Source organism: Trachurus trachurus (genome assembly GCF_905171665.1).
Source record: "Trachurus trachurus genome assembly, chromosome: 5".
Taxonomy (NCBI): Eukaryota; Metazoa; Chordata; class Actinopteri; order Carangiformes; family Carangidae; genus Trachurus; species Trachurus trachurus.
This window is the reverse complement of record NC_139896.1, coordinates 29,911,659-29,924,570: the sequence shown is the minus strand read 5'-3', so window position 1 is coordinate 29,924,570 and position 12,912 is coordinate 29,911,659. Positions and strand designations below refer to the sequence as shown.

At 43.4% G+C, this 12,912-nt stretch overlaps 1 protein-coding gene across 1 annotated transcript in view; it reads left to right on the top strand.

The window, feature by feature from the left end:
• The window catches only part of cacna2d2a (calcium channel, voltage-dependent, alpha 2/delta subunit 2a), a gene marked incomplete at its 5' end in the record, with an annotated part of 167,084 nt that overhangs the window by 50,250 nt on the left and 103,922 nt on the right, over positions 1-12,912 (top strand). The window contains one exon of the mRNA XM_083971151.1: positions 3,510-3,626. Coding sequence (XP_083827277.1) covers positions 3,510-3,626 — 117 coding nt within the window. The remainder of the gene's footprint in view (positions 1-3,509; positions 3,627-12,912) is intronic.

The following is a 12,912-nucleotide window of genomic DNA, read 5'->3' as shown; positions in this document are numbered from 1 at the left end:
AGCTGCTCAGAGCTACGCTACTGAGGCTAATGGGATTTCTTGGTTTCCCTCATCAAACTCATCAAATACACAATCCAACAACTCCAAAACGCTCTGGTGGACAAGTTGTGACCTGCACATTCACCACGCTATTAGATAATAACGGAACGTTTGAGTTGTTTTCGAAGTAAATACAGAGACTGCTTGCTGAAAAACTGTCCCTGACAGGAACGTGCACTCTCCGAAGAAATCCCATGAGCCTCCATAGCGTAGCTCTGAGCAGCTCGCCGCTCGGCCGTTCTAAAAACAGCTTGCACCAACAATTAAAGGTAACGAACCTACTGCTATGACAATAGGGATTATGGCAATGGGCCAATTTGCCAAAATGTTGAACCATCCCTTTGAATGAACACATTAGCCTATATTTTTCCATCAATTTTATATACTATATAGTATATATAGCCTATATATTTGGAGAGTTTCCATGTCACCTTCTTGGGGTCGCCCTTTTTCTTCTCAAAATAATCCCAGATAGTAGATTTCTTGCTCGACATGATATTCATTTTGGATCAACCACTGCGCAGTGTGAAAAAAAAAAACTGACAGTGAATGAGTGTCATGACTTCCTGTATCTGGCCCTTCAAATTAAAAGCTCTCTAGCTTTTCATACACAGTTAAGTCATATAGATTTTGACAAGACACGGTTCATCAACCAATGAAATTTAGGTCGACTAATGACTTCTTGGTCGACTCTTTGGGGGCAGCCCTATAGGTATGTGTGCAAATACTCATTTTGGGGTGTCAGGTCTGAGCCTGCCTCATGTAGGACTAATTGTGTGTGTGTGTGTGTGTGTGTGTGTGTGTGTGTGTGTGTGAAGTGCAGACTAATGATTTTTTCGGGAAGAGAGAGATTTCACCTTCCTTCACACTTCACTTTGAGCAAGTGGTTTTAAGTTGTTTGAAACTAAGCAGGATCCTGCATCCCTCCGAGGGCGGCCAAAATAAGACACCAGGCAATCTGAGCAGAGTGCTTGGTTGGCAGGGTCTGAGCTGCAGGGGCCAGGTTTTTGCTGTTCAGTGGGCCAGTGGAAGGAAACCGCCCCTGGCCGCCCGCCCAGCTTTCAGCTCGACAGAGACGGATCATATGGACGCCGGTGTTTTCCTTTTCCTAATTGCCGCGCATCAACACATCAATCCAGCAGATCTGATATTTCACAACAGCACCAGAGATACTTTGACACTGTCAACAGAAAAAAAAGAAGCACCGGTCGGTAAACATTCAGCCGGGACACCTCAGGACCGGGGCTGTGAGCTCATTCCACTCATGTCTGATCTCATTGATATGTACGCTGTAGTGTGTGGAGATCAGTGATTGCATCTCAAACACCACAGTTAGTCAGTGAAACCCGAGGCCACGACTGCTCGGTTTAATTGATTCATGACCTGAGTCACATGATAAATACAAACAGCGGCTCGCTCAGTGTAAACAACACCGGCCCACAAAATGGAGACTGTGGAGCTCCTGGAAGAGACTGGCCGAGCTGCACTGTGTCATGCTACATGCACAGTACAGGCTGTTTCCAGCTACCTGGACGTTTTCACAGGGTTTTTTCCCCCCTCTTCTTCTTTCCTGACCAAGCAGGTCTCAAGTTGTGTGATAGTCTGGTGAGGTGCCACTCTGTGAAATAGTGTTGTCTGCGCCTCATTTAGGGACACTGGATGAAAACAAAAGCAAGTGTGTGTGTCCCCAGCTTTATTGATTGTTTAATGACACATCAGAGAGCACTGTTTCACTTACAGACTTTGTCTTTTGCTTTAAAAAACTGCATTATCCCACAGTTCCAGTATAGATGTGTCATTATATACACACGAATGAAATCCATTAAGTTTGAGAATAAAAAGAGAAAAGCATATCAAACTTTTTACCTTTTTTCTCCTTTCTCTCAAAGTGTGATTGTGTTCGTTGTTTTTCATTACAGAGTTATTTTCTGCATGGTGTAACAGTGCTGTAAATGAACTCAATTAGAAAACAACATGAATCTGATCAACCTCTTTTTAGATTCTTAGTTTGACCAAGGAAAGGAAACATAAGAAAAACCACATGAACTTCACATGTGATTCACATGTGCAAAATTTTGCACATGGGAATCATGTTATTGGCACATGGGAAACATTTGGTTTTGGCCCAATTATATGTGAATCACATGTTACCACATGTGTTACCATGTAGAGGTAAGGACATGTGTAAAACATGTTACCACATGTGGAAAATGGGTTCACATGGGAATTCACATTTGATTCACATAAAATTGGGCCAAAACCACATGTTTCGCATGTGCAAATAACACAATTCCCATGTGCAAAATTCTTCACATGTGAAAAAGTTTGTATGTTTTTTCTGTAAGGGTTATTGAATCACATGTGGCCTGTGGTCTGCACAGTTTTAAGATTCATCAAATGTAATCACTGGCTACTTGACACCTTTTGTCCAAGCTGCTGTGGCTTCAGATTTATTGATCTGTAGACTGAAGCTTAAATTTAATCTGTGAAAATTCACAATAATATATATAATGTATCAATAGTTCATTATAAAGTGTGTACTTATTGGTGGATGGAAGAAGTGGGTTTCAAGTATATAAAAGTAAAGCCAATTAAAGTAGACACATGGTAACTCCCTAATTGCTTTAAAATATTCAACAAGAGGCTTTTCCTGCACAGAATGGTTTTCTGGTGTGAAGAGCCTTTTTAGTGTCTTGGGGCAGCAGGATAAGTAGTAATCCCTCGGGCAGCGCTCTGTTGTAGACTACACATCCCATAGAAAGCCCCGGCTGCTGAGTCAGCTGCAGTCCCTCCAGGGGTCCTGGACTAATCTCCCGATACGTCTACCTCCAACCTTTCAGTGGTCCAAGTATCCGTCAGTCTACCTCTGCTTGCCCCTCCTCTCTGAGCATCCCAGACCTTTGTGATATCCCCAAACCATTTATCTTACTTATTTTGAAGGATTCGCAAAGTCTTGAGTCTGTTGAATGTTGCGATTTCCAGTGGAAAACCTTGTTGTTATTCTTTTTTTTTAACTTTAGTAAAGAGATGTGGTTTTTCAGAGGCTGCAAAAACTCTCCAGCCTGTCGGGTCATAGTAGCCCTCCGTAACTCACTGGATTAAGGCACAAATAGTTGTCACCAGGCTGTAAATGAGGCTGCTTGTCTCGGCTCCAGAGGAGCTCACATTGTAGAGATACAAGGTGTTCACCCTGCAGTGAGGATCTGCTGGAGGTTGCGTTTATTTAATTTGATCCTGACTGCCAGACTGCAGCCGGCTAGCTAAGTGCTTTGCCATTAAGGCTCTGCTCTGTGTTTAATTCTGCTACAGTGCTGAGGCTTATGGGCGTAATGGCAGGCTGCATATACTGCCTCCTCTACAGTAGATGTTTAGCATCATGTGTTACTTACTTTGTGGTCCTCTTAATTAAGCTAATGGCTGTGGTCACCTGACCTTTGATTCCCCCTCTCTGTTCTCTTCTCCGTCTGCAGATTTATAATGAGAAGAAGAGCCAGTTTGAAATCAAGAAAAACAACCCCAAGGACTTGGTGGAGAGAGTGGCACGGGACATCTCCAAGCTGCTCAACAGTAAGAGAAAAGCCCTGGAGGTAAGAGGAGAATGCCCCACATATCATAACACCTGTGTAGAAACTCACACTGCTCTGATGCACACACACATAAACACACACACATTCCCTGGGTAGAGGTTTTTATGTTGAGACAAATACACGTTTTGTGTCTGTGTGTTCTTTTTAAATGCACATATGAGAAGATACACATAAAGACAGTTTTTACATTTAAACCCAAATCAACAGAAGACCAGAGGATTTAGTGGCATCTAGTGGTGAGGCTGCAGATTGCAGTCACCTGAATCCCCCTCCCCTCACATCTTCCTTTCCAATCATGAAGAAAAAGCTACAGAGGCCTTCAGGTTTACCTAAAACCTGAAAGGCTAGAGACAGTGTTTGGTTTGTCCTCTCTGGGCTACTGTAGAAACATTGCGGTGCAACATGGTGGGCTGTAAGAGGACCTGCTCTCCCAGTACGACCTCCCAGTACGACCTGCATTTTCAAGAATTCAAAGGCAAGGACCAACACAAAAGGCAAATGCATATCTGTAATTGGAGTAAACTATTTACTATAGTAAATAATTAAAAACATGCACATCAGTCACTACATTTAAAAAGATGTTTAAAACTAAGGTATTTAATAAATATAAAATATTAGGATAAAGTAAGCCAATTATTAGTATAAATTGAAGATTTTGCTTGGATTGATATTATTTATTGTTTTCAGTTTAGATAAAAAATCAATGTTCAAAACTGTGCCATCGCATTATCTTGTTCTGTTTTCTTCTTGTAAATAGAGTAAAAAATTAGCTGTTGCTTCAGCCTACGCCTTTTCAGCAATACTTAATATAGAAATCCATCCAAATTATATGTATGTACAGTATATACTGTATCATGTTCTGTTGAATGGACAAATACAATTACTACTACTACTACTACTCTCTATGTATATATGAGGGGTTCATTCTAAGATAACACAAATACAACATTCAACATTCAGGTGATTATACACCAAAGAAAACATGACTACTGTCTTCCATTTCTCTATATAATGATTTAGATGGAACTAACTTTGGGTTATTTACTCTTCTGTCTCCGGTACACTCGAGGACAATGAGACCATAAATAATCAAAATAATCCCCAAAACTGGCAGGGACATTTGTCAAAAGTATCATCAACCATGCCTGAGCTGGTCTGACACTTCTCTGAGGATTTTCTACAAAAATCTGAAATGGCCATCATCTAATAGTTTTCACTTTGTAATCACCAGCTTGCCTCTTCAGTGTAGTATATATTTATTCACACCGTTAAGTATTGAGCTCCCTTTTCATGTGGACAAACAACTGGATGATGGAAGGATATTGACTTTATTCCTTCAATTGGAGCTCTTTTTATTATTGAAATGGAATTACAGGCTGAATTTTGTCAGTTCCAAAAAAAAAAAAAAAGATAATTATCTTTATCATTTTAAAGATTTTATTTTTTTCTGTTCAATAATGGCAGAGCGTATTCTGAAAGATAGTTATTTAGTCTGTGGAAGAAGACGGGCTATTTTTCAGAGGTTATCATTTCAGTGTCCTGCATTTTGTCGACTGGCATTTTAATTATTCCCACTGTTCTGCTCAGACAGTCCTGTGATTAGTTAAAATTTTGTTTTGCTATCGCAGTTGGGAAACCTCTAACCTCTGAGGGAGGAGGAGGAGGAGGAGGAGGAGGAGGAGGGGAGGGGCCGCTGGAAGATGAACGGAGTGACGGAGGGAAATGAGAAAAAGCGTACACAATCAATAAAGTAAAAGGAGCATTTGTGCTAATACAGAAAAATTGGATTTTTCAAATCAAAATGTTGCCCTCCCCCTCCTCAGGAGCCTGTCTCCTGGAGCATCAATAAGTTTTGTTCAAATCAGCTTCACACTTAAAACGATGACATGTCGAGAGCTTCTAATTCTGAGCTAACCTGATTAGAGTTTCTATTTGTTGCAAGTTAAAGCATGAATTGTCCTTCTTTGTGGTGAGACGGTCCTTTTACCATAAATACGTACACGTACACGTCCCTGAGGAGCCACACACTCACCGCACACAAGCACTGATTTGTTTTAATCACACACACGCACATGCTCCATACATTGAAATTAGAAAAGCTATGGAACGTATTCACAACCATCTCTCTTGCTCGAATGCACACTGAGCTTTCAGTTCGTGTGTGTGTGTGTGTGTGTGTGTGTGTGTGTGTGTGTGTGTGTGTGTGTGTGTGTGTGTGTGTGTGTGTGTGTGTGTGTGTGTGTGTGTGTGTGTGTGTGTGTGTGTGTGTGTGTGTGTGTGTGTGTGTGTGTGTGTGTGTGTGTGTGTGTGTGTTCATGGAAGGTATGATTTGAATTTCATCCATGTGGCGCCTCATTGAAGAAGTGGGCTGTTTCTCTCTGTTTCTGCCCAGATACGCTCACTCAAGGCGAGAGCATGGACGTTTCCTCCACAGCCCAGCCTTTAGAAAGGGACAGAAGTGTGTATATCTTTCAAGAGCATGAGGTCTTGCGGGATGAGGCACATTCATGCCAGGGAGCAGAAGTCTCTCAAAGGCACGGTTAATTCTACAGCTTGGACTCTGAAAGGGGGGGAAGGTGTTACTGTACGTCTCCCGTGGTCATGTGTAGGATTAGATTTGGAAGAGCGCTGACCCTCCAACCCTGTTTCTTTTTCTTTTTTCCTTTTTTTTTGCTCTGAAGAGTCGGAGGCAGTTCTCACATCCCCACCTTCACCACTTCAGCCTCTCTCTCTACACACACACACACACACACACACACACACACACACACACACACACACACACACACACACACACACACACACACACACACACACACACACACACACACACACACACACAAACTACCCTCCCCCCTAACCTCCACAGGCCACACTGTCACCTCACATCCTGTCTGGGATATTCACTCAGGAGGGAGGAAATGAGGTGAAAAAAGAGAAGGGCTGGAATGAGAATGTCTCCCTGGGGCGTGGAAAAATCAAGAAAATGATGTTCAGAAATTCATAGATTTAAAAATGAGCAGCAAAGCAGGAGGGAAGGGGAGAGGGAGCAGACAGTGGGGGGGTGGGGGGTGGAGGCGGGGGTGGAAGGAGGTAGAGAAGGAGTTTTTTTGGGGGGGAAAGAAATCAAAAGAAGAGAGCAGGGATGTCAGGAGAGAGTGAAATGATAAAACTGCAGAAAGGGGGCGAGCAATGCAAAGAAAATAGGGCGTCATTATGTCATTATGGAAAACAAGCCTTAACAGCAAGGCGTGCAACAAGTTGGCATGTTTCATCCTTGCGAGGTTACCGTCTCTCCCCCGCTAAAACTAAAAAAATTCACCACTGTAAGCCAACAAATTCATGTGGACTTATTATTCATACAGGAGGGAGGGAGCCGTGTCTTAATGCAGTCAGTAGATAAGACGGTCTCAAACTCCGCTCAGCGCCGTATTGACAGCGTTTTATATTCCAGCCTGTTTCTACCCCCTGTAATGGTTATTTAGTCCCATATATTCCCTGCCACACATAAGAAAAAAAGAAAAAAAGAAATCAGGAAATGCATGTGTGTGTATGTGTGCACAGGCAGGAAGAAATTATTCTTCTGCAACCTATTTAAATACTGCTGGGGGTGATTCGCTGTAATTCATGTTTATATTACTAATGAGAAAATACGCATTGACTCTAAATACTCAGTTACTGATATATGGGGAGGGAAGCATTTCTCTGTGCTCTGGATTTACTTGCTTTAGCCTTAATTCCCAAAATTAGCAATACTTAAATACTGTGTTTGTGTAGAAGGGAAAGGGAGGGGGTTAAAAAAGAAAGAAAGAAAATCTGGTAGGTGAGCGTTCATTTGTTTATGAACAACATGAAGAAGATACAGTTGGTGGCGGGCAACAGTTGGAAAACTCTTCATAATTAACATGAGTCCTGTGTTTCAGCTCCAACGTCCATATTTGGCCTTCCTGCTTCTACGCAGGAAGGCAGAGAGCTAAATATCTATAAGATAACTCAAAGTGCAGCGTACTCAACCTTCCTCTCACCCTAAAAATGGAAGCAACATAAGCTGACTGACTTTTTTTTTTTTTTTTTTGTCAAATCTTCCCCAGTGTTTACTCTCTCCTTTTCCTTGTCTTAATCCCCCCTCGCTGCATGTCCCTGTCTGCTCTCCCTCTCCCGCCTCTGGCTCCAGCCATCTTCTCAAACAATGATCTGATTCCACGGTCGGTGCCAAAATTAAAATGTAACACAAACCCTGGTAGGCTGACAGGCTTCTGTGGTGCCGCCGGACATTTTATATAAATCTCTTTGTTTTCCGATGCAGGTTGAAATGAGTGACTCAGGAAAGCTTCCTCTGATGTTTGGAAAAACTTTAGCTTGTTTCTCGGTCGTCGTGTGAATTGAAGCTGACACCTGCACTTCTTCTTTTTTTTATGCCTCCACGCTGTCAACAGTTGTGGCCGGCGGTAATTGAGTTTCGGGGCCGTTATGTTTTACCGCTGTCATGAACGCAACATCTCAGCAACAGCTCCAGGGAACTTTATCAGCTTTTGCATGAAAGTTCAGCTCAGAAAAATGATGTACTAGTCAAAGATGAAGGTCACTGTGACCTCACAACACATTGTTGGCCACAACTCATAACTCACAGTTTATTGATGAATTATTGAATACAAATGACAAACAAGACCAGAAGCAAGAACCAGATGTATTGATTGACACCTGTGGGGCAATATCTGTTGAGTGAGTCACAGAAGCCAAAAAAAATCATTCAGTCCATTAATTTAAAATTGTAAAAAAAATGTTTAAATAAGCATCAATTGAATCTATATGGAGAGGTTTCCAATAATTTATCAATGATATCACGACAGGCTGTGGTACTCATCATACCACAGCTCAGGGGAGTTCTTCGGCCCGACACGAAGAAAGAGGAATACGCAATCAATTTCATGTGCTGTAGTTTTTATTCAACCAGCATACATATTACCAATAAAAATATAAAAAAATAACTGTGAAAAAAATAGTCCCACCTCTCCGGACGCTAGCTCCAAGTTAGCTCTGCATGTCGTCTTTTCCTCTGCTTTTTTTTTCAGGTGAAAGTCACTGCTCAATCCAGTCTACCATTGTCACCTCTCCCGGAGGTGAAAGTCAACCTTAAACATGTGAATTCAACTACTTTAGTCCATTTTCTAACGTCGTAAAAACACAGACTGTCTTTTGCTACCGACTGCAACGTTCCACAACAACTTCCATTCATACCAGTCATACGTATGGATATACACATGGATGCTGCATTCGGGCTTGTCAGGCACGTCAACACGGCCGCCATCTTGGGTCGGGGTTTGTCACCATAGACACATCTGACAAGCAGTCAGACCCGGTCAGACCCTTGTAGAACAAATTTCAGCGTATGTGTGTCTGAGTATGTAAGTGTATGTTTAATATAAAAACAAATTATAACATTTTTTTGTTGTATCATAAATATATGTCTGACATTTATAATAAACCAAACGGCTTGAAAATCGGTTAAATATTCAGTGAGTTATGGCGATTTTAATGGTTGATAGACCTCTGCCTCTGTTGCCTAATGCAGTAAGTAGACAGGGCTTCCCCCGACCCAAGATGGCGGCCGCGTTGACGTATCGTTCCAATGGACAGCAGCGTCAGAGGCGGCATCTATGTGTATATATCTGTGGTCATACGTGCCTGACGTGGAGTGATAGCCTATGCTGTGATAAGGCTTTAGAATAGTAGCCGTGGTATATTCTCATTATATCACGGTTAACAACCAATCAGATTGCCGGATTTCACCTTTCCGTTTTATAAATTGATATTTACGGAAGTTTGAAATTGAGTACTCAAGACTTTTTTTTCTAAACGGTCAAATTTAGAAACAGTCTCTCTCAGTGCTGCCTGTTTCTACCTCGTAGTCCTTTGATATCTGTGGAACCTTCACCAACTAGTGTCTAGTAATCAATACTATCTCTGAGAGGCTGAACATCAATGGAGAGTCACAGAGTCATTTTCTCTCCAGCCATGAGAAGAAGGGAAGCTGTAATGAAAAGCATTGTAAGATTCACTTTGATCAACTTTTTCTGCGCTTTATCTGAGGCGGTCATAGCTGAGAGGTTACTGTACTGTACACACGGATCTGCAGGTAGCAGCTGAGCACAGTGTGTGTGTGTGTGCTCATTCACAGTCTATGCACCAGTACTGTGCGTGTTTTTCTTTGTAGTTGCTTTGTGTCTGCCTTTCTGTGTGTGTACATGTGTCTCTCTCTATGTGTGTGTGTGTGTGTGTGTGTGTGGTTATCAGAGCAGCAGGCTCACACCTGAGCGATGCAACAAGAGTGTGTGTCTGACAGGCCTTTTAACCCAGAGCAGCCACAGAGACACAGCCCCTCCATGTAACCTGTCATGTGTATAAAAGCCAAACAGGTGTGATCGGCCTCCCGGACTGATCCGAGCCCCCCATCCCCTCCTGTCCTCCTCTCTGTGATGCTGTGGTATGATCACCACAGAGGCCTTGAGATCAGTTGGGCCCCCCTCCTCAGAACCAGCTGAGACGGCACAACATCCTGTAAGGCTGTCAGTCAAAGCCGGTGCCGAGCGGAGCTGTCAGTCAGACCTCTGCCGGGAATTTCCAGCCTCCGGGAGGGAGGACGAGGCCACGAGCTGGCAAAGATCATGTTACATTCCCAACAGCTGCCGCACAGCAAAACTAGTATTGTCAAAGCTCTTAAGTGATGATTTCACAGAGGGGACTGGTGGAATAGAGAGGGGACTAAGGTTGGTCTAATCCAATTACACAGATCTCAATACTATTCCAATACCACTTAACAGGCTGAAGGATGGCTGCCTCTGGGCGACTCCCCGCCTGATGGATACACACCCAGCTCTCCACTGGCTTGGTTATTGAGATCGTTGCAGGGGGTGAAGGGACGAGGCCCGGTCCAATATCATAATAACAGTAACTTTTTTTTGATGTTCTCTCTCGGCAATAAAGCCAATTCTTTTTTCCATAATTTAAAAATCCCCCCTCAGTTTTTTTCAATATTGCCTCCCTCTGTCCTCTCATTTGTGTGTCTGTTGCTTCACGAAGTTGGAGGACTGATCTTTTGCTTTTTTTTTGCACAGTTTACTGTGTCAGCATATCTTACATCAAAACTGAAAATCAATTAAAGGGATAGTTTTTTGGCAAATTCTGGATCGTCCGACGGGGAGGGGTACCAACTTGTCAATGAGAGCATTTTGGAGTTGTTGGATTGTGTATTTGAGGAGTTTGATGAGGGACAGGGAACCTGTACCATTCACCTCCATTGTGTTCACTGAGCAGCTCGTGTCTCTGCCCCGCTGATCTCAAAACGACATGCACTGACTGCAATTAAAGGTAATGAACCTACTCCTGTGACTATAGGGATTATGGCAATAGGCGAATTTGCCAAAATGTTGAACTATTCCTTTAGGTGAAAATTTATTCTTGATCTATACTGATTAGTAAAATTAAGTGGTGCTGGTTGACTCCCCCTTGTGTTTCAGTCTTTATGCTAACCAAAGCTAACCAGCTGCTAGTTGTAGCTCTACATTGAGTACTGATTTGACAGAAGTAGATAGACTACAGTAAGATGAGACTCTCCTTTAGGTACAGTAAGAAAACCCGTTTCATGTTAACATATTGAAATAAAACACTACAATGTGCAAATGACAAATCAGCATATGACTGGAGGCTAACGGGAGGAGAGCTGTAGAAGACTGGCGGACTGTCAGAGGGTTGGACTCTCTCAGAAATGACGGAGATGTTGTGTGATTTCGCGGTCACGCTGACGGTGATTGTGAGAGATTGCAGGAGAGCTCGGACCGGACACTGTGCAGGGACAGCGAAAGTGTGCTTGACAGAATTAATCAATCAGACCGCGTCAGGCCCCCGTCTCCCTCTGACCATGGAAACCAAGACGACACGGCCGGGTCAGGGACGGGGAGGGACGGAGGGCTCCCAGTCATCTGTCATCAAGTTACACCCATTAATAATTGACTGAGACACCGACTCTGGTGCGTGACACGTATGGCCGACGCGCACGATGAAAAGGAGCGCGGGGGCGTGCACGTGTCGGCACAGGTGTGAACATTTGGAGGCACTCACTTGTGAACTGTGCGACCTGTTCACACTAAGCTAACCTGTAGTGTACTGTACTAAAGAAACAGAGGGAGTTAAACCAGGCGCTGAGCGTTTATCAGACTGTTAGATGGTAGCAGCAGGTTGTCGGTCATGAACTTGCACATGGTCGAAAAAAAACACTCCAGTCGACACAGAATTACTGTCAGAGAATGTCTAACCCTCTTCAACACTGGAGGATCGGCTGCTTTATGTGGAGAAACGTCGCTCTCTGTTTCCTCTGGGGAAGTGGAGCTTTGAAGAGGCGAGGCAGAGATAGAACCAACACTGGGTCGGTGACGTGCTGGTTCCCAAATATCTATCATGACAAACAGGGAGGTGAGGCTGCACACCCTCCCCTTGCCCCACTGCGCATTTATGAGGATAAAGAGCCGCGTTTCAACAAAACTGTCAGAGAAACGGAGCTTTGATCATTGAGCAGTTTGATGAATAATGAAAAGGCGCTAACTGTGCACTTGTTCATTTTAATGATAAGTCATACTTCATACTCTTATTTGCTCATTGTCGGGCCAAAAAAGCAACAGCGGCAAAGAAATCAACAGTTTAATTATTGTTAGTGTAGTAACACTGGGAGTGTAACCACCTCCTCGGAGTTTGTGTTTGATGACTTGAGTCGTCATCCCAGCGAGATCTCAGACGCCTCAGTGACTGGCTTTAATTGAACAGGCATCCGGCACAAATAACCAATTTATAACAGCTAAATTTAGCCCTCAGTCTGTTAAAGGGCCACCAGCCCTTAAAAAAAACCCAGGCTCCTGCTATCGCACCGCTGTGAAGCAGTTGTGAGCAGTGAGAGCTGTGACTCAGTTGCGGATTGGCCCCCAGTGGTAGTGTCGCTGTAGCGGAGTGTACTAGAGCAGGAGGATTAGTGAAGCTCTGCTTTGTCTTGGGCCTGGTTACTGATCCCAGTCCAGCTGCTGATGACTTGCTGGAATCACTTAGTCACCGCTGTGGTGCGTGTCGTGTATCGGCCGCAGTGCAGTATATTGATAAATACCTCCACGTGTCCTTTTGAGAGAGAGATTTTTTTCTTAAAAAACGTCACCCCACTTTCTAAATCACCCCAAACACTCAAATTCTAAGTTTTTTGTCATTCCCAGCAGCAGCGGTACGACAGCAGCTGGTGCACCCGCAA